Source organism: Pieris napi, chromosome 8 (assembly GCF_905475465.1).
Source record: "Pieris napi chromosome 8, ilPieNapi1.2, whole genome shotgun sequence".
NCBI classification, from domain to species: Eukaryota; Metazoa; Arthropoda; class Insecta; order Lepidoptera; family Pieridae; genus Pieris; species Pieris napi.
The window spans coordinates 12,315,610-12,338,747 of NC_062241.1; the positions used below are offsets into that span (position 1 = coordinate 12,315,610).

The 23,138-nt window shown below is 33.5% G+C and overlaps 1 protein-coding gene across 12 annotated transcripts in view; it reads left to right on the forward strand.

Moving 5' to 3' along the window:
• LOC125051491 (kinesin light chain) overlaps positions 1-20,456 on the forward strand; it is a 39,428-nt gene extending 18,972 nt beyond the window's left edge. For 3 of the 12 annotated variants that reach the window (XM_047651808.1, XM_047651804.1, XM_047651805.1), the window contains 13 exons: positions 1,372-1,585; positions 7,605-7,807; positions 8,295-8,422; positions 8,754-8,982; positions 9,800-9,933; positions 10,013-10,137; positions 10,432-10,557; positions 11,257-11,335; positions 15,135-15,244; positions 15,600-15,716; positions 16,383-16,460; positions 19,366-19,502; positions 20,130-20,456. In XM_047651808.1, coding sequence (XP_047507764.1) covers positions 1,397-1,585; positions 7,605-7,807; positions 8,295-8,422; positions 8,754-8,982; positions 9,800-9,933; positions 10,013-10,137; positions 10,432-10,557; positions 11,257-11,335; positions 15,135-15,244; positions 15,600-15,716; positions 16,383-16,460; positions 19,366-19,502; positions 20,130-20,184 — 1,710 coding nt within the window. In that variant the 5' untranslated portion in view covers positions 1,372-1,396 and the 3' untranslated portion in view covers positions 20,185-20,456. Of the gene's footprint in view, positions 1-1,371; positions 1,586-7,604; positions 7,808-8,294; positions 8,423-8,753; positions 8,983-9,799; positions 9,934-10,012; positions 10,138-10,431; positions 10,558-11,256; positions 11,336-15,134; positions 15,245-15,599; positions 15,717-16,382; positions 16,461-17,897; positions 18,801-19,365; positions 19,591-20,129 lie in introns of those variants that run through there. The other 9 variants (XM_047651807.1, XM_047651811.1, XM_047651806.1 and 6 more) reach the window with 9 other exon arrangements.
• Positions 20,457-23,138: the final 2,682 nt, after the last annotated feature.

The following is a 23,138-nucleotide window of genomic DNA, read 5'->3' on the forward strand; positions in this document are numbered from 1 at the left end:
AAGTCATTGTGTATAAGGTTATATGTAAATATATACAATTAAATACATTCTGCCATTGACATTTTGTTGTATTAAAGAAGTGTCTGTATAAGCGGTTTTGGCCTGGCTTGAGCGTGCTACTCATCTCTGACATCGAAGGTTCGAACCCCGTCTGTGCAAATATAGGCTGTACACATTTATCACACGCTCATACAGTCACAAGACCACAGTCATAGACCCAAAAAGACGATTATCACAAAAGGCCTATTTGCTTATTAGAAAAAGCAATTGATCACATCAACAAAATCTTAGGCCAAGGCCAAGGGTTGTACCGCCACACACACACACACACACAAATATATATATGTATATATTGAACTGTCTGCCTTAGGTTTTTCAACGTTAGTTCATATAGCTTCATTGTAAATCGTCTAGTCATGTTAATGTAATAAATTTCCATTTATATCAGTTTTATTATCAAAATGTGTCCTAGATTTATTAATAATCACCGCTCGATTGAATGTATTATTTTCTAAAGTAAATCAATACACAAGGTTTTTTTCACGGTCATTGTATCTTACATGTAACTCTATATACATAATCTATATTACGTATTCTGATTTAATCCTATAATACGATCTAGATTTTTCCATATTTGTATACATGACTTACGTTACTAGATTTTAATCCCGTTTTGGTTTACTAAGATGTTGATACAATTATATTTCTTAATGAAAGAATATTTATTACATTATATGTAAATGTAAGTGTATACAGTAGTGGTCGTAGGTTCGATCCCCGGCTGTGCACCAATGGACTTTCATTCAATGCGCAATTAATATTCACTGGAACGGTGAAGGAAATCACCGTGAGGAAACCGGCTTGCCTTAGACACAAAAAGGGCGTGTGTCAGGCACTACTTGCCTATTAGACTAACAATAAATAATGAAAGAGATACAATAACCTGAGGCCCAGACCTAAAATGGTTGTAGCGCCATTGATTTTTTATATTTATTTATGTAAGTTGAATCCTTTGCTTTGCTATTATTTCGTGTAGAAACAAAAATTATAAAAAGCTCATCCCAAGTAAGAAGATATAACATTCTTATTTGTAAACGTACTATAAACATTAGTTTGTTAAATAATGTTTATATAGGATAGGATATATATATTAGGAAATTTCTTATTGTATGTAAGTATATATATATTTGTACAAAATATGTGTATAAAATAAGGTCCCGCACAACAAGAGTCGGGGATATTGTGAAATTTATGTATATATAAAAAAATGTTTTATGACGTTTATTTGTTTAAATGCTTGAAGTGCATTAATGAAAAGGAATATTGGTGTTTGTATTTATGAAAAATACTTATAAATGTTTCTTTCAACAGCAAGAAGATCGAGTCACTAGGAAGAATGACGGCTATGACGCAGGAGGAGATGGTGGCCGGAGCCCGGACTGTGGCTGCCGGCCTCGAGGCCCTGCGGGCTGAGCACACGCAACTGCTCGCCGGCCTGGCCGCGAACACTGATCATGAACATGAGAAGGCGGCCCTCGTGAGGAAGAGCATTGATGCTATTGAGCTCGGATTGGGGGAGGCACAGGTAAGATGTCACGAAATATTTCTTTCAAATTCCTAGCTAACTCTGTGATAATTATTAAGACTCCTTTGAACAGATGACAATTGCTCGTATAGAAAGGGGAAGGCAAAAGTTTTACGTTTATTATTATTTATTACTTAAGATGTCATGTGGAACATGGTGATAAAGGTTGCAGCTCCTTACAAACATTGTGTAAAACAAAAAACTTGGCGATTAATAAGAGTGGCGGAGAGTTTATTGCCAGTTCTTCTCTTCCTTTATACGCCCTTGATTTGAGAACTGGCAGTAAATGTAAAATTAGAAGCGTTGTGTTTAACCTATATGAATAAATGATTTTGATTTGGTTATAAGTTCAAGGTATATATGTATATATAGGTTATAGTGTTCATTCGCTGTAGTAACTGTAAATATATAATAATTATGTGGAAATAAATAAATATAAATTGATTTCTCCTTGCATCTATTAATAAAACTTTATTCATACCAATCTTTTATAGATAAGTCGGTGACCAGAATGTCGATTGAGATTGACTATTGTTGATTTTTTGGTCTAAGTCGTCCAGGTTATTCAGATATTGTGACCAATTTAATATCAGTATAGCTAAAAGTATATTATAACCCCTTTAGTAGTTATATCACCTCCGAAATGAACTCTAAAGAGAGGACAAGGTTGAGTAAATATTAACAAGTTTTTAGCCCTTTCCATAATATTTATCGAAGCGACCTTTGACGGTTATTGCCCGTAATGCCATATAATTACTGATTAATTAAATGAATTTATCACAAATTTTACGTTTCTGGAGAGATTTTTACATGATACGAAATGTAGAAGGGAAAACTTAATGTCAAACAAGTTAAAGTTGACAAACGTGAGTCATACTTAACACTAAGTTTTATGAATACCCTTAGAGTGGTATAGTGAAGTTTATAAAATCACTAGCTGACCCGGCAACCGTTGTTTGGCGATGTATTTCTAGGAAAAAAAAATTTAGTTCAATAAAAATAACTATCTACTATAATAAAAATTGGAGTTGATCATAGAGGGGTGAAAATCAGCGGTTGTATGTAGTTTTGTATGCTGTATCATATAAAAATAAAACTTCATGTAACTAATTTCATGGTGGTGATGTGACGTGAATCTAGTGTCGCGAAAGCGCCTGTGCTGTGAGAAAGTGAGTATTTTGGGCGCGCTTCCAGCGTTGAAAATGGAAAACTAACGATAGGCTGCAGATAAAAATATACTATTCATTAATGAATCAATCAGCTAGTACATGTCTCTGGGACCCGAATCACCCACAATATAAACTTGGGGATGCCCGAGATGAGGCCTACAAAGCAATTATGGGAACTATGGAGATGCAAAATGTCAAAGAAGTTTTGGTAAAATACGCTCCCTTCGAAATACAACAGTAAGTTGTTAAAGGCAATGTCATACTGCTAAAGGAACTAATAAACTGTATATTTCTAAAATTTCTTGGCTGTCTCATTTGAATTTTTTGAAAAATATTGACAGCTACACTAGAGAAAATCAGAAAATGTGGTAAGTATAATTTATTTTATAGAATATTACAATAAATGTCATATAATATTCGGTTAGGGGGAAAGCTTGATCTCCCAACAAAACCATTCCTTCGGAACGTTAAAAGTTCCTCCAACATCTTGCAACAATCCCCCATCAGAAGCAATAACAATGACCCACGTTAATATAGCTAAATTTTAAATTAATGTCACAGACTGCTAGAAGGATTATACTGAAAGTTCCCTTGTAATTAAAGTAATCACTTCCTAAATGCGCTGAACAACGTATTTGTTGAGGCCGTTTAAGTATTACGTAAGCACTATGGGGGAGGTCTTTGTTTTTCTTATGTATTTTTTTAAGGATTAGGGCTTTTATTTTATAATTTTAAGGATTCCTACAAGTTTCTTCTGTGTTCATGTATAAAGAAAAAAGGAACAAGGCAATTTCTACTTTAGAATCCCAAGAAATAAAAGAAAAATAAAACTGATGAAGATGCCACTAATGATGAATATGTAACTGTTGAGCTATAATTTGTTTAAAAACCAATCTAAACAAATTATGGCTGAATAGTTATGCCAACTTCCTCAAGATACAGAAGTAATGATACTGTCTTCGCATGTAACGACGCTACTTTCGTAAAACTGATTTCACATGCATGCCACGAATTTCGAAATGTAATTTGGCTTTATTGAATGTTTATAAGTGTACATTGTGTTACCTATATGAATAAATCATTTTTTACTTTTTGAGTTAATTTGAGTGTTATATAAATGAAAAATACAACATAATTTATTGGAGACTCTGTATAATTAGCTAAGATGTATTTTTTTTTTTTTAATAAAATTGGAGAAACTTGAGGTTTCGGTATTACAGGTTATTCTTAGGTTTAGATTTAATGAAATGTGTATACAAAGAAAAAGAGGTTAAATATGTTTTTTTTTTCATAAATTGCAACTTAAATGTGTTACAACTTAATGTGGCGGTAGTACATATATAAAACTCATTTACTAGTTTTACTTGGATTATTAAAAGTGAGACCTATTTATCTCAAGTGAAATTCTCGGTTTATTTCGGATAAAGGAAAAGTAGGACAGGCTTTGACGCCAGCCTCAAAGGGTGTTCCGAATAGCACCTTATATCTCGATAGAGGTAGATAAGAGCTAGTGACCTGGTACTCACGTAGCGTGAACTATTTCGGCCAGTGTTTGCCAGCGCCCACGCCCCACAGGGCTTTTCGATTTTATTTTTTTTATAATTAAATATAATAATTTTTATAATAATATATTATATATAATGAAAAGCTGAAATTATAATTTAAGTATCTTAAATTAATTTCTAAATTAGAATTCTAATAGATATTAATAATTATGTATGTTCCACTGCCATAAGTATTTTAGGAAGGCCAAGGTGGGGCATACCACAAGATAGGTAGAGAAACACTGCTTTAGGTAAATAATTGTATGACTAAATATCTATATGGCTCTATAATGGTATTGACCTCAGATAAAGAAATCTGTTTGATAAACAATTTTTGTTCTTAATTTTTATCATAACCTATGATTGTTCTACCTGAAACATAGTCGATATGTAGGTCTCAGCCATGTCAGTTTCCTCTTTCCACCGTAGAAAAAAAAATGCGTAGATAATATAATAATCTTTGCTAAATTAATTCAAAAGTATTTTGTTAAAATAATGTTCTACTTTATGAACGTTCGTAAAAATTGACTATAATCTTTCTTAATTTTTAATATTCAAAATGATGGCACGTTGTAAGCTATTTTTAAATTGTCAGTGGATAACTAAACAAAATTAAGAGAAACATAAATTAGGTTGGTGGTCTGTTCGTACCTCTGCAAAATAGTAATGTAGTAAGCTTTTCGGATAATAACCGTTTCTTGGGTCTCAGATCAATTGAGAATGTAAGGACTTCTGTTATTTTATGATTGGTCATCTCTAGTTCAATACGCGTAGACAGACATGATTATGTCATGTACCTTTGTCCAATAACAATTAAATGCCTTTCATGTAAATACTCAAAGGGCGCGTTCTTGAATATACCTGTCAACGTAATTACGTACAAAGGATCATGTAAATGATTTTAATTATTTTCTATATTAGTATAAGTTTTGTTGCATTCGTCATATCGTAGTAGTCGTGGAATAGTGACGGATCTGACAAATAGTAAACTTTACAGGGTAGCTATTTCAAAATAATATAATCATGTTAGATTTTTGTCATAACTTTTTTAATTCATAATCTGTAATTATGAAAATTGTCATACAAGCAGGGTTTGTTTGGAAACAAAATAAAAATAATAACATTAAATTACACAGTTTTCTAGAAAAATCACATGCTTCGATGAGCATCTATCAAATCCGTCACTTTACCGACTTTAATTTGAAATTTAAAACACATGGATTTTTTTAATGTAGCTGTAATATTTACTCAATGTAGTATTCAAATATAATAAAAAGTGGGTTTTGGATTTTTCAAATCCGACATTGTTCTACGATCATGACGATATATTGCAAAGGATGCAACTTTTTTCGACAATTTATCTATTGATGATGAACCAAAGCCAGGTCGTTCAGGGCCGCGGAGGCGATCTGTTAGCGACAAGAATATTTGTTGTTAAATTGTTCAAGCCCTGACATTGCATGCAACATTGTACATGACTCAGTTGACCTTAAACCAAGCTAAAGCGGTGAAAACATTCGGACATGCGGAAATGAGCTCTCAGGGCTTTTAACGTTTACTTGGTTCGCAGATACAAGGAAAAATATATATGTAATGCAATTTCTTAAGATAGCTAGATCGTAATGTCCCATGTCTTAACAAAGACACACGTATTAAAAAGAAAATATCTAGGAATAAAATGACTGCATAATATACAGCTAAGATTCTTTTCAGTATCGGTTTCCATTAATTGTATTAAATTTTGTAACTTATTTTATAATGTCAGGTTTCCTATCAAAATTTGCTATCTGTTAGTTTATGAAGTGCAGTTAAAAATACACAGCTTATTCTATCGAATTTCTATAAAAGTGGATTAGTATGTAACAGCCGCCTAGGTGGAGCCAGGGAATTTCTAAGTTGTCGACTACTGTATGTATATGTCACCGTAAAATTGTAAACACCGTTAGATTGTAATATATCTCGCGAGATTGTAAACTGTCGAAAGATTGTGAACCTCAACGAACTGCTTACAATTTAAGGTATTATTATTCGGTAGTTATATGAAATTGTTGGAAAGTAAAATTAATCTGTAATTGACCAAAGAAGTTTGAATGATAACTAAGTTAGTGTAGTACAATCTACCGAATAATAATACGTTAAATTGTAAGCAGTAAGCTGAGGTTCACAATCTTTCGACAGTTTATAATCTCGCGAGATAGATTACAATCTAACGGTGTTTACAATTTTACGTTAACATATACACTATATATACAACCCTTAATTTTCACCCCTCTACGATCAACCCCTATTTTTTTATAAATTTAGTTAGTTATTTTTATTGAACTAATAAAATGTTTCCTGTAAATAATATACATGGCAAAACAATGTTTGCCGGGTCATTTAGTAATACTTATCTTAATTTCAAGTTTTCCATTTCAACATTCGTCACAAGAACGAATATGTGTGCATCAATCAAATTAATGATATTGATTAAAAATAACTTCAACTCCTTAAGAGCTAGGCAGCATACAAAGACAAGGGGTCTTGATATTAAAAGTGCGTAAGACTAAACACAAATATTGTATACGCAATCGTTATTAAGAGCGCTCACGTAATGAGCTCATTGCAAAAGGATGCCGCCCCCTCCGGTTGTTGAACTTAAGGGGTTGTCTGCGAGCTAAATTGTTTGTCGACTTAGTAATGACAGAAGCGAAAATACCGGAAATTAATTTGAACAAAGCTATTGTGACATTAATACCTCTAGTCCGATTTACCTATACTAAATTCTGTTATCGAATCAATAAGTTATATCTATTGTTTTATGCAAGTAATAAGATATTGCTTCTTTTGAACAAACGAGGGCTTGAGTTTTAAAAGGTACTTGCTCTAATTCGATACCGAAAAAAGATTTATATAAGATCAGCAGTTCGGCAAACATTGTCTTACTCAACTACATGAATTTGACCACCTGGGAGAGGTTAGTAGCACAACTTATGGGCGCTCTGAAGACAATCTCTGCGACACAAATTGCCGCCAGTGGCAGTCGCTCCAACGAATTCAGACGTATGCTTAACTGAACAATAAGCTACACGAAGAAGAGAGCGGGAGAGACGGACGTTCCCCCAATGTATCATAACTACGAGGGCAAGAGAGACAGAACGACGCCAGCGCGCCCAACTGCAATCTAAACTGGGGACTTGGAATCAGCACACGAAATCCTTATGGTCTGCGCTTCTTAATTCGTTGACCTGGGATTTGAGAAGATAACACAATGTATCGATAAGTATACACCAACGTATCGTACTCAATTTTTATTATGTATTCCAGGTGATGATGGCCCTCGCCTCCCACCTGCAATCGGTTGAGGCGGAGAAACAGAAGCTGCGCACCCAGGTGCGACGCCTTTGCCAGGAAAACGCCTGGTTGCGTGATGAGCTGGCTGCTGCCCAGCAGCGGCTCCAGGCATCAGAACAGCGTGTCGCACAGCTGGAAGAGGAGAACAAACATCTGGAGTTTATGGCTTCTATACGGTAAATATAAAAAGGAAGAAGACAAAACATCTTTAACGTTTTAAACTTTTTATTTATTACAAAAATTCGACTTAGGGAGCGTTCAAGTATTACGTAACGAATTTTGGGGGGGAGGGGGTCCTTTTTAAAACGTTACGGTGCGGGGCGGGGATTGAATTACGCGTTATTGTTAATATTATTTTTGACATTCCATTACTTTACACCACATAATGGTAACTTTTAGGTATAAAGAGGCGGTGTATGTGGTCACGAAACGTTTTACTATTGAGTACAGAAAAACGTTACGGCGCGTTATGTGGGGGAGGGGGAGTCAAGAACCTCAAAAAATTGCGTGACGTAATACTTGAACGATCCCTTATCCGATAGAGGTTTTTTTTAAATCAACAATCTTTCCAATCCGGGACCCAGGTTTTATTATCATATCTGTTTCGTTATCAACCAAAATGCAACTGATGTTAAATTTAAACAATACTTTTTTCGTTTTCAGTAAATACGATAGCGACATAACCGAGGAAAATGATAATCACCGCAGCGGACAGACTGACAACAAGCGGGATGATCCAATGGTGGATCTCTTCCCTGATGATGACCACGAGGATAACAGGAATAATAAGTGTAAGTTACCCTTTCATTCTGGCATTTTATGGCTTTCTACTTTTTCTTACTTTTCGAGTTTATGATCAATTACCAGTTTTCGTTCGGTTTCGGCCAACCAAAAATTGGTGATGCCCTTTAAAACTTTTCAACTTGATACAATCATTTTTTGCCAAAAATCGAACTCAAGACCATAATTTTTCTCTCTGTTGTAATGTTTTCGTTTCGTTTTTTTTAACTCTTTAGTTGAATTTGTGTGGTTTTGGTGTTTTATCTACTTCTAGTTAACAATAATTAATAAATTAAAAACATATAATAAATAAATCACGTAGACGTTATTTAATAATTTCAGCGATGTCTCCAACACCGCCATCCCAATTCGCGCAGCAGGTGAACGCGGGGTACGAGATCCCGGCCCGTCTGCGGACATTGCACAACTTGGTGATCCAATACGCGTCTCAGGGCAGATACGAGGTGGCAGTGCCTCTGTGCAAACAGGCCCTGGAAGACCTGGAGAAGACCTCCGGACATGATCACCCAGATGTCGCCACTATGCTTAATATTTTGGCGCTGGTTTACAGGTGAAGTTTTTTCTTTGTCACTTAAACACAGCTCACAGAGACATCGCCGTTCCACAACTGAGCGTTTCTCAAGACAGTTTTTTCCGCGCACCACCACTATGCGGAACCAGCTGCCCACTGAAGTATTTCCGAACCAATTCGACTTAGGGTCTGAAGAAAAGAGCGTACCAATTCTTAAAAGGCCGGCAACGCACACGCGAGCCTCTGGCATTAAGTGTCCGTGGGCGGCGATATCACTTAACATCAGGTGAGCCTCCTGCCCGTTTGCCCCCTGTTCTATATAAAAAAAGATGATTTCTGGGAAAACAGTTTAAAAGAAAATCTATTGTAATAACGTAGGCTTTGAAATCAATTAAAAATATAATCAAAAAAATCGTTCGGTCTTCTTCCATTTCTTTATTGTTTTTATGACCTAGTTCTAAACAGTGGGCTAGTTTTTCTGGTATTCAGTAACAAAAATTATATTATATAATATCTATATCTACCTTGATTCAACTGAATAGTACCGTGTTCTCATATATATCTATGCGCGTGCTCATATATTTTTTTTACTGCAAATAGAGGTTAAACATTCGTTTTTTTATTATCTAAAACTTGCCGATTAAAAAGAGTTGCAAAGTTTATTGCCAGTTCTTCTTGTAGGTTCTATGTCCTTTAAGAACTGACACTAAATGTAAATTTGAAAGCATTTCATTTAAATGTTTTTTTATTGATGTTCATAAGATAGTGTTATCTATATTAAAATACATATATTTTGATTAAATATGTGATTATAACCCCATAACATAAACAGTAAATATTGAATGGTAATGTACAGGGATCAAAGTAAATACAAAGAAGCAGCAAATCTTCTGAACGACGCTCTCTCGATCCGTGAGAAGACCCTCGGAGAAAACCATCCAGCCGTTGCCGCTACGCTCAATAATCTGGCTGTTTTGTATGGGAAACGAGGTAAATTCATTCACTAGCTTCCTTCAAAAGTCTCTTCAAGTCTGCACGAGTATTTATATCAGACAAATATATCTTTCAGGCAAGTACCGTGAAGCCGAGCCGTTGTGCAAGCGGGCTTTATGTATCCGCGAGAATGTATTGGGTCGCGATCACCCCGATGTCGCCAAACAACTCAACAACTTGGCACTACTTTGTCAAAACCAGGTACAGTTTCTTCTACAGGAAATAACGTCATACTTTTTATTCATGAAAATTATTTATTTATACTTTATTACCTTAATCAAAAACATAAACATAATAAAAATAAAAAAACAGGTTACAAAAATTAATGATTATTAATGATTTCTGATGTCTTGAACAAAGTAGGCGAGCATGAAATAATAGAATATGATATAAACAATACCTTTGAAAATACCTTTGCAACAATATATCTGTAGCTGTTTAAAATACAAATTAAAATTCCGTCTCGAAGGACCATAAAATGCCATACGATTTCAGAACAAATACGAAGAAGTGGAACAGTACTACCAGCGTGCATTGGAAATCTATGAAGGCAGGTTGGGAGTCGACGATCCCAACGTGGCTAAGACCAAGAATAACCTCGCTTCTTGCTATCTCAAACAGGTAACATTAGCCCATTTATTACTCGCTTGTGAGGAATAGGCTTCAAACAAAGGCCGGCTTACGTACTAAACGTAACGATCACGAAAATCTGAAGGCCCAGAGTTGTAGCGCCTCTGGGCTTTTTAGACATTAAAGTAGAAGTGATATTTTTGAAGTAAAATTTCTTTAGGCGTTTAAATTTTTAAGAAAACGTCACGAAGATGTGCAGCGTTTTTGTCAAAGAAAAAGGAGAGAGCGATTAAGAGAGAGTCAGTAGGGCGAATAACCTTATAGAAACGCTATTTTTTTAAATTAAAATTTCGTAAAGAGAATTTATGAAATATCTATCACAGTTGTATCACATACACAGACTTTGATAAAGCATAGTAATTACAGATATAATAAATACTGTGTGATTAAAATCATCACCTTTTCTATTATTTATGGTTAATAAGAAACTAGCTTAAAAGAAGCCCCGCCCCGGACACAGAAAATCCAAGTAAAATACTTTGTCTTCTGCACATTTTTTTTATTATATGTAATAAAGTTTTTGTTTCTTAGTTATAACATTATGTGGTTATCATCAGATATCCTTCAAAACTGACGAATAATAGTTATTAAAAACTTGCACAAAAGGATATATTATTAGGACTATTCAATAGGCCAAATATTAAATCAATATTTGGCCTATAATAGTCATTAAAAAGTAAATAATTCCAGGGCAAATACAAGGAAGCCGAAACTCTTTACAAACAAGTGTTGACTCGTGCCCACGAAAGGGAATTCGGGACTATTGATGGTGAGTCCTGACTACTTTTTTTATGTTTATTTATTTTTAATTTTTATTATAAAAAATCTTAGAACTCTTTGAACATTAGCTATCATTTTTTATTAATAATTAAAATTGCTTAGTTTAAAAAAAACGCATTAATGTGATAAACTTTTTTTTTTTGCATAATTTTTCAGTTTTTTTTTTATTTTTCAGAGTATATACAGTCATTAAAAAAACCTAATAAGGTCATTAACAAATCGTCCCCTTAGCTATTAATTATGAACATGCATTCCCATAGAATAAAACAATTACTTATTAACGTACAAGATATATTTTTTTATTGTTATTTAATCAAAGTATTCCATATAGATAGCAAATTATTAGTGAAACAGTTATTTTTATATGTACACCAAATATGACATATACAAATTAATAATTTTAAATGAGTTGATTTATGAAATCGTTTTCGAATATATAGATAATTATTAATTTAATAAATTGGAACTTTGCGTCAGTTTTTTATTCGATACCTATTTAATTGGCGTATATTGCTTTTGGCAGGGGCCCGCAATTTTTTATTTATTTAAATTTCGTTACATTAAAATTAAAATAAATAATATAAATGATTAGGGTCTTATCGCTAACAAGCGATCTCTCTTCCAAGTTAGGATAATACTAAAAAAAAAGAAAACATAAGGGTAAAGTGCAAGAAGTGCATTACCAAATAATAAAAATGAAATTGGAATTAAATGTTTCAGTAATGTTATTTATTTTACAAAATATTTTGATATTAAAGTTGTAAAAAGTGTGTTTCAACCTCGAAGTATGGTCGCAGATTAATTAGTTACAGTTTAGTTTATTCCATTTTAATCCGGTAATCTATATTATTTATGATTTTAACTCTCGCGAATAAATTTCAGCATAATTTGCTGGCCTCTGCCGTTAAGATTATTAATAATTATAATCCAAATTTATATAATTTTCATTGATTTAAAAAATATATTTTTGTTAATAGTGTAGTTAAAGCTTTAAAGTTAATCAAAACAGGTATAAAGCATAATCAATGGTTGGGATGGAAAACTTTAAAAGGCCTGATATTCCTGATATTTTATAATATAAAAAATGTTTTACAGTTCATTTTATTATTTAAAAAAATATTAATATTTAAAGGTTATGATGGTCGGGAGTTATAGACTCTATTTACGCTATTTAGTATATTATGCTGCGTGTGCACATTTGCAAACCCTTTATAAAATATAAAGTTTCTCAAAACCACATGAGTGTCGCGGCTTTACCTGCTCTTTCAAGGCATGGGAGTGTTTCAATTGCTAACGCGTTTTTTAAATATTTTGGTTCACAAAAACTGCTACTTAAAGATTTCTCTCCCAATTATTCACCAGATTATAAGTCCTGTTCGCATATTTTTATATTTTGTACTAGAATGAAACTGAGTTACCTGCATGTTTTAATTGAAAATTTTATTACCATAGAATAATTATTTCTTATACTCAATTCAATGTAGACGAGATACAACGTTTCATTTGAAAAATTTCATCTAAAAATTATCTTATTGGGCTAGATTTTTTGCGATATCTTCAGCAATAATCGTTATATTTCAGTAAAACCATAATGACTCATGATGTCATACCTACCGCTTTAGCTTGAGATACACCTAAACCTTCCTCCATACAAAAATCCGTTCGTTAGTTTCTGAGATTGCGATCAAACAGACCGGGGGCCTTTGTCAACACGAACTTTCATACAAATTTAGTTTTCGACTTTCTACATACACTACTCTTAAGGCATATTGACTAAATGCCCGGATCGGTGGCAATTTATAAACTGTTTATTAGACCCCACTAAATTTTTCAATAAGAGATCAGTTATTTTTCGAAAATATATCTAGTTTTTGTATAACTATAATTAATAAAATAATGTTTACTATGGAATATAAGATACACGTATCAATTATTCCACGTCACTAAATTTTAAGCTGTAGACATCCCTACTCATCGGCAAAGAAAACAGAGGGTGTAGGCTGAGAGAAAAAGCCGGCGTAAAAAACTCTCGGTACTCTTTTAAAATAGCAAATCATCATACAAAATGACTATGTCAAACAACAGTTATTTTAAAACAAATATCGCGAATTAATTTAATAGACATGCAATGTTCATGTCCTTTAAGAAAAAAGCGTACTAATTCTTAAAAGGCCAGGAACGCACTCGCGAGCCCTCTGGCATTGAGTGTTCATAAGCGGCGGTATCACATAACATCAGATGAGCCTGCCCGTTTGCCCCTGTTCTAAAAAAAATATTGTAAACTGTTGTAGATCGTCTTCATTGATTATATTTTTAGATCTCTTTCTGCATTTGGTAAAAACTCGAATGTTTTGAGTAGCGGTAGATTTTCTTGCCTAATTTTAAGTAGAAATGTGAATGAAGATGATTTATTAAAAACATTTAAATACATATAAATCTTCTATTATTATTATCAAAATACCAGCTTTTACTACGTACGTACTACGTGTCGGTCAGAACAGTTAGTATTCCGGATCCTTAGACATCGTCTGCGTAGCACGTAAACAGAAATATGTCTTCATTCGCAATTTCATGTCGGCTTCCTAGCTTATGATTTTGTTATTCCAAATAAAAGAAAAAAACCCAAAAAGTGTGTACAAATGAATTGTGTTGCAGCTTAGTGATATAATGTGTTGTGATTTACGTATAGAATGAACATCTATTGTTATCTACCGAAAAGATTTTCCTATCTGATTTCGTACCGTGTAGAGGAAGAAGAGGTGTGTTTGCCTTTGTGACTACACTAGCGACATTGACCTTTGACTTTGACATACTTCTTTACCATTATTTACACAATTAAATGATCAGCTTTCACTGCACAACGTCGTAATATATTTGCAAACAGATTTTCAAGTAGATATTCATTCTATAAAATAATTTTTATATATTTTTAAGAGAATTTGACTACGGAGCGCATGTTTCGTAGTGCCAAGTGGTGTAATTGAGCGGCTATCACGTATGCTTTTGTTTAATTAAAAACATTTTTGTGATAGTCGTAATTTAGTTGATTTGACAAGTATTCGTTGATAATGACATATAATGTTGAATTATTTTTGTAAAAATTTCCACTGTTTTTCTGTTTAATATATTAAGAACTTTTCTATACACATATATCTATATATATATACACTAAATAAAAGTGCGAATACTTCTTAAATCACTAAATATATATATTGCCAAAGTGAATGTGATTATACAAATATTTTCAATCCGATGCCGAAATTGCCAAATATGTGCCTTTTATAAAAATATATAGTATGTGTTGAATATATTGATTGTAAATTTATATTTTTATTTTATTTTGGGGATGACTTGTTAACATCGTTAATAGGTGAGTGACACAAGATTGGTATATTAACAGTGGCACAGGTAGGAAGGGTTTTATAGTGCTACAAGCGTATAATAACCGGACTATGTACTTTTTTTATGAGTCCGATTTGTTTGAAGCATTTATGACTTCTAATTTCCTGCCAGTTGTGTCACGCCTTTCCAACTTGTGTCACTTACTTATATGGAATTAAGTTGACAATATTGAATCGGTTTAAAATATTGCATAATTTATTCGTGAGCTATTTGTTCTAGAATATTCCATTAAATCTGCATACTCAAAACATATTCATAGTTATAATAAGTTAGCATAGAACTCATGTAAAAAAATACTAATATTGTCAGTTTATGTCCTTATAAGGCATTTTTGTTTCTTTCTTTTTTAATTCGATTACAATCCACTAATATAAACTATTGTGCAGATGACAACAAGCCGATCTGGCAAGTGGCTGAAGAGCGAGAGGAAAACAAACATTTGCAGAAGGAGAATGCTCCGTATGGTGAATATGGTGGATGGCATAAGGCTGCCAAGGTAATTTCAATGTTTTTTATGGCACGGTTTGTGCATTAGCCAGCGTCAAGTTTAAGATTTTTATAATTCGTGCTTGCCTTAGAAATTCGACCGTGTCCTCCATGTACGGTTTAAGCACTCGCCCGGTACCGCACAACCCTCCCAAAGGCCGAGAACAAATTTAAATTAAATTAAAACTTGCCCTCGAACCGGGAATCGAACCCGGTACTCCTCACGTAGCTGCCAATTAATAAGACCGCTAGGATATGAGGCCCCTGATTTAGGATCTTACTAAATTATAATTTCCAGTGGCTCAGAATCTTTGTACTGCATTAATTCAATTTAAATTAAACCATATTATGCAATTGATTTTCAGGTAGACTCTCCAACAGTGACCACCACATTGAAGAACTTGGGCGCCCTCTACCGGCGTCAGGGCAAGTACGAGGCAGCTGAAACACTCGAAGACTGTGCTTTGCGTAGCCGAAAAGAGGTAACAACATATACACACATACATAGTGGACGTTGTATACGTTGTACGTATACGCAGTGCAGCGTATAAGTCGTATACGCTATGAAATCTGTGTTTCTACAACTGAATATGATCCAAAGTTTAACTCAGTTTAAAAAAGATGTATTGATTTTTGGTTTAAAAATAATGTTTTAATTCTAGTAAGAGAAATATAGATTTCAAGAACATACGTTTTCAAACATTAACCCCACATAAAGTTATGTATGCATGATATTGCATATTTGTAATGAATTTTAGTATATATTCAATCTGTATACATATATATTTATTCATATGTATTATTACGTTTCATACGTACTCAATACTCCCTTAGTATATAATGTAGTTCTCTCAATGTTAAATTTTATATTATTGATTGAAAATAACTATTAAGTACTGTTCCCTTAAAATTAAAATTACATTTACCTACGGATAAACATAAATTCCCTATTAACAGCTTGGATGACGAACTTAGCAAAAACCTTTCGTTTTACGAAGAATAAAAAGCTATGAACCGATTTTAATTAATTTCTGATGATTTTCCTTTTGATTATTATTACTAACTTAGTAGGGTATTAGTAATAGTATGCGTACTCAAATGGTCTGTCTACACACACGGCAGATAGGTATGATCGTACATATGTGTAGGCCTTGGACGTGATGAAGCAGTCCCGAGGACGTGGACGAGCTCGCGACTCGCTCGAACAGAACGACGAAGAAATTACGGTCGGTTGAGTGTGCTTTATTGGTTGTGTTTGCGTTGCTGGTTTATGTTGAGTGGTTTATTTAAAAACAACATTATAAAATGAATCTCTTATTTCCAATGAAGGCATTTAAAAGTGCTCCATTTTGTTCGTTATCGAGCAGCGTTACATATTTAATTTATATTATTTCTGAATCAATATTATTTTTTAAGCGCTGATAAATCAGAAGTTCTGATGGCGAAAGCACTAAGTTATTTTATGTGGTATAAGTGACTTCACATCTTCTCATATAAGTTACCAAATATTACCAACATAATTAAGTCAAAAGTTATCGGGGATATATTCTCCTTTAATTTGGAATTCAGATTTTTAAAGTACCGAAGTCGTTTACAAATAAAACTAGTTCAACTTTAAACCAGCAACTCTTCAAAATTGCAAATCGCACTGTGTCGTGTCCACGCTTTGTCTGTGGGAGTTTGTTGCTGTTGGGAGCGAGAATATCATAGCTATAACGCCATTTTATTAAACATTCCAAATTCCATTGCCACGTTGTCCTAATTACTTTTTCCATGACAACATAACCCTTATCATACATAGAATTAAGTGGATTCTTACTCATATGTTTAAAGAAATACCATAAGATATATTATACGCGATTTTATTTAATTTTAAACATGGGGACTTGAAGGCCCGACAACAAAAGCAGTATTATTAGATGTTACATTGCTTATTCATACTTCTATCTCTTTTCATAACGATTTTCTGCCACTTGGCATGTACACTACATGCCAAGTGGCAGAAAGAGACGAAAGAGTATTTAATCTCTGTAATACTGATTTAGTTTTATGGAGGGATATCTCATTTCATGTTTTAAAATGTTCAGCAATGAGCAATCATTATCTAGGTACAGCGCTACAAGTTTATTTTGGCACGTAAATCTCGGCATAGTGGGAAAAATGTGCTTTTTTGTTCTTAACCTAATTTTCTAGTATCATAAAGAATCTTGTAATTTTGGCTGGTGATGTAACCATCTTCCAAGACCATTTACCAAGACTCACAATTACCCTAAATGAAAAAATATTAGAAGAATCTGACTTTAGTTGATAGTGGAGTTCAACCAGGCTTTAATCTTGTCACCAATTGTTTTACTGCACTACTAATTGAATTGCCGAATAAAAATTATTTTCGGTCGATTCAATCACAGGGTCATGGGGCTATATCATAACACCCAAAAAAATGCTTCTGTCAAATGTCAATTGCCAAAACATCCTTGTTGAACTGTCAAAACCTTGTTTAGAACACGAACTTAATCTTCATGAATTGAAATGGCGTTTCTATGGCTTTAAAAAGGTGGATTGTTGTTCGGCTCCGCTTCTGGCAACCCAAATTGTGGTTTTGTATTGTGTTGCCGATCACGCTTATTTTGATTTGCACATTTATGTTTTTATTTTGTCCATAGGGCACGAATCAAGCAAACGAGCCACGAATGAACTTAAAGTCGAAACTTTTCAATGCGCTAGGTATCACAGGGAATTCGCCCCACCAGTAGCCTAGATTTAGACCTAGCCTAGATTAAGTTTATTTTAAGTGCTCACTCGCTTCTCACGTGAATTCTCTTAAATGTACCAAAATTAAATCATTATGAGTACGAGTTTCAAGCTTGAGTTTTAGAATAAGGACTCGTGATACAAAGGGAATTTTATCAATCGATTATTTGCTCATCGAGAGAATTCACGTGCCACTAAGCCCGCTCTTTTGTTTTTGTAGTATTTTTTTATTTAAGCATGGTAACCCTAAGACAAACGCAAAAGGGCGGGTCTACGTAGATAATTTATTAGCATGCGATAAAAAAATAATAAAAAAAATAATTTTATATTGCAATCAATAAATCATGTACCGTCCGACGGATTTTTTAATATCATACCACGTCAATCGAATTTGCATTTATTTGTGAATATGAGTATGTTACAACGATTATTTTGCTTATTTTAAATTTTTTGCCGTTTTTATAGTTGAATGTATTATGCATGTGATTTTATTGTAAAAGTAAGCGCGCGAAAAAACAAGATGGCGATCAATGACAAATTCGCCCGCTTGCCATTTATTATCTATGCAACCGAGATTTTTTATCTGTTTTAATATTTATACAAGTCTTTTCATTCCAATGTAGTGTTATTTCGGTGTAAGCTTTATAAAATAGATTTTATTGTATTTTTATAATTGATATTTTGCGAACGCTTAGTAATCGGATTTTTTTAAATTTTACGACAATAATTTGAAAGAAACGAATCTCTGATATTCAATCCCATGTCACAATATGAATGATAATTTTTAATTGTTAATAAATATTTATATAACAGTCTTTTTGGTTTTCTTTACAAGTCTGGTGTTATGCAATTTATACGCACGAAAAATGTCTTAAAGTGGTGAAGGTTTTTTTAAGGTTACGTAATGGGAAAACAAAGATGTTTTCAAAATAGTGCATGTTAGTAAAAGATTTTTTTTTTACAGAATAAGTTAAAAGATGTATCCTTATCAAAGCACTATAGTTTTTTAATGAATTATCTATAGTACTTATAACAACACACTGATCAAAACAAACCTGCAAGAGCAGATCTAGTGTTCGGCTCAGGGGTCACAAAGTCAAATTCAGTATCATCATACATTTATTATTGATTTCCTCCTCTCCAGGACCTCGGATTCCCCTCTGAATCCGGCCCCTAGAATTTTAAGTTCACTAGTTTTATTCCTTCTTATACAGTGACTTTCTAAGTAGTCTGAACAAGTAGTGAGCTTTTGCAATACATCAGATCGACGCACTACCTTTAGTTCTGCGTAGCGTACACACGTAGAAATCTCTAGCGTTTTTAGAGCACAAACCTTTGTAGTCTATTGTTTGACCTTATAAATTGCATAACACGGGGCAGGGTCCCGAGGTGTCGCGCAGCGCAAGTTTTGTGAAACTACGCGAATCCTTGAAGCGATCCTCTGCCAGACTTTATCATCGGTTAACGGGCCGACATTCTGCCACCTTGCCTGACGTAGACTTCACTGATCCTGAGAGGTTAGAACACGCTTTTTAGCTTATGCTTAAGAGGCAATTTGAGGGAAATCACTAGTTAATTTTTGACTCAGATTTTGTGATTACCTTCAAATATCTGTTTTTTGTGTCTACCCACGTTTTAGAATTAATCATTGGTTTCCTCTCGAGAGTTTTCGACATGTTTGGTAGATAGATTTCCTGATATCATATAATTAATGAGGTAAGTAATGTTTGCTCTTGCTTAGATTTCTTATATTTAGTATGTTTTTGATAGTTTGTAGATATGTTACCTATTCCGATGAGTTCTTGTACATTGTAGGTTTAAAAAATATACATTGATATACAATAAATTCATAGATCGAAAAAACTGATAAAATATTTTTGGAACTATTACTAGCCGTAGGTACCTACTCAGTCGTCCATTAGAAGTCAACTGCTACTAAAGTTAGTAAATATTTAAATGACTTTACTGAACATTAATCTGTCGTTAAATAATTTAATTTTCAACAAAGATATACCAATTATGTTTAGATATATTTAGTAATCTTTGAGATACAGTTCTGGCTAATTTACCTAAAAACCGTATTACTGGTATCAAGCTTAATAAAAAAGTCATCTAATTAAGCTTTCGATAAATTTATTCCCTAGCATGAAGCGCGCAAGCTCCCTGTGCGAGCTCAATAATCCTTCGGAGGGAAGCTAGCGGAGCGCCACTGGGACTCTTCTGGTCTACATCACAACTACCATCGTAAGACTCGTCACATTGCAGTCGTGATGGCAAATGCGAAATAGAATAAATATGAGTGAGCTTTGGGGTTACCATATATTAAATGACAAGGTCAAAAGTAGAAAAATAATATAATAGTGGCTGTGCACACTCGCTGATCGGTCTGTTGATATCTTATCGAGTTCGCACAGGTGGTAATTATTTGGTCCATTGATTTTCTGATCAAAGCATTTAAAGACATTCAAACAAATGTTTCTCAGTTTATAAAAATGTATGTAAGGAAATTTTTGTTGTCTATGGTAGCCCCTTGGTCATCGGACTTATACGTCAGTGGTTTTTCTAGGTCCTTAGGTCTAAAAGATACTTGAAAAATGTTGGACAGTCTGGAAGTTTTGTTAGATTAACTAACTCGGTGCTAATTTTGGTTAACATTGAGTTACAGGAGTCAAAAATGCATTATATAAAACATCTTAACAGGATTAATCTTGCGTAATTTATAAACTTGCTTGCTTTTATTTAAATACTTAGTAAGTGAAATTTAACAAGTGACAATAGTATTTAACTAATTGGCGTTAAAGTAACTCAGAATTAGCACCAGCTATACGAAAGACTGGAAGGTTAGAGTTGGGAAGAAGGAAAAGCTTGCTTTAGTCGTCAAATAAATATTCCGCTTTGCTTTAGATATTGTATTAACGGAATAAAGCAGCAGAGCATTTCTCGAATATACGTGATAAGAAATTTAATAATTTTAAAGTAGAATATTGCGATTTACACTACTGTGAGACTAAAGAAGCTTCCGCACATTAGATTTAATTAGCGTATCAAGTGTAAAATGCCGGTCAAATGGTTTTAACAATCTGAACAGTCACGGGCTCGAGTTTCCATTAGCTGAACATCTTTGTAATACCGTTTTTCAATAATTTAAAACTGAACTTCGATAACAATGATGTTGCAAAACAAGGTTCGAAAACTTAAAAGGATTACATAAGCCGACTTGATAATTTATATTATAGGCTTATAACTAAACCTAAGTATATTTCGAAGTTGAGGCCATAAGAGTAGACTCCGCCATAGACAATCAAATTTGGCGGTATTTTACAATTGGACATACAAATAGATTATAATGTCTTTGGTTTACGCGAGAACTACATTTATATAAAGCTTCATTAACAGATATAAACACGAATTTATTATATTATATATATACATATTCTTGTTTCGAGTGCTTTTACTGTGCACCTGGAATAATGGAATTTTGTAAGTAAAATAATAAATTCGCTTTAATACCCATAAAGTTTTATTTAAAAATAGTAATCAATTAATTTTGAATGCTTTAGTAAAAAGATGATTTGGATTACTTTAGTAAAAGGATTATTTTAAAATGTGTAGTTTTTAATAAGCCAAACATGTGCTATTGCATTTTATAGGTTAAGTCACGAATTATTTTATCTATTTGATCTCAAGTATTATTTAAAATTGCAATTAATATATTTATTCTTAAAAGTATACTGTGTTTTATTCATCTACTTTTTTGAGGGTCTCGGACCCAAAATCCATTATTGGATTTATGATAAAATTCATTTTAACGACTGTTTTTGATCGTCAGTTAAAAACAGCTGAACTTTTTTATTGAAAGCTTAAGCATTTTGAATATTTATAACCCTAGTTCGATTCCGATGAAATGATTGAGAGTTGTAAAAAGCCCTTAGGGATTCGCAAACAAGACTCAGCGCCCAGTCTAGGTTTGTCTGAAATGTTCGTTCACAAATATAATTTTACTATAATTTGTAAAATAAATATTTCTTAGTTATTTTTTTATTTCCGCTAGTTACCATTGAACTCAAGCAACCAAACTTCTCAAAGGTCTTTGGTTCGGTTGAGGTCCTCTTACGTCAATTAAAGGAGTTGATAAATTAATTTGTATCAAAATATTGCACATAGTCTCCACTGCATACGAACGTGCCCATATTCCCGAAATTCTGACTAAATACACGGAAAACTAATTTTTCCGAATAGGACGGCACAGAAAGATTTATAGAAATTTATTGAATTGTAATGTGCTCAGTGTGAGGACAAAACATTTCGGAGTTTCGTAATTATATCCCCATTAAATAAATTACGTCAAAATTATTAAGCATGCGAGATAAACAACGCGACGGTCGACTTTAATCGTCTCTGGTAAAGTCATCAGTGTTACGAATGTCCAAATTATTCATAGCTAGTTGAATGCTGCGGTTTCATCCTAATTAAATAAGAAGAAACTAATTCTAAACTTGAACAATGATAATATCAACATGAATGTTTGTTTTGTATTCACTATTGATCAAGTAATTTTTGTGCGAATTCTTGTTTAGCAGAAGAGAGTAATTTTATTTTAAATTAATCTCTGTGATCAGCCTTCTGGTTATCTCACGATTTATTAGTTCACCAAACAAAAATTCATTAGCACGGCATGAAATACTTAAATCTTTATCCTTATCTAAGTTAACACAAGCCGGAGAAGATCTCTAACAAGCAACTTTGGGAGCGTTGCCGAGAAACCCAGATTATCCAGCAGATCAGGCGATGCAAGTGTAAAAGTATAAGCCATACACTCCGATGAAGTCCCAAGAAAACCTGGCGTCGTACCGTTGCAGATGAGACGAAGAGAGGCGAGAGCCCGAAAGACTTGGGAGCGAGGTGAAATACGAGGCTCAAGATCGAACGCGATGGAGGCTGGACGCCCCTCTGCCCCATCTAGGGGTTATAGGACATAAAGTCAAGTAAGCTTACACTGATGGAATACAGAGAAACAGTTTCTTCTCAACAATATTCATAAATTTCTATTGTTTCTTGTGTATCTAATACTTAGTCAAAATGTATTAAAATCGTTACCAGTTAAAATAGTAAGTAGGAAAACTGGCAGTAGATATAATTTTATAAGATTCGTT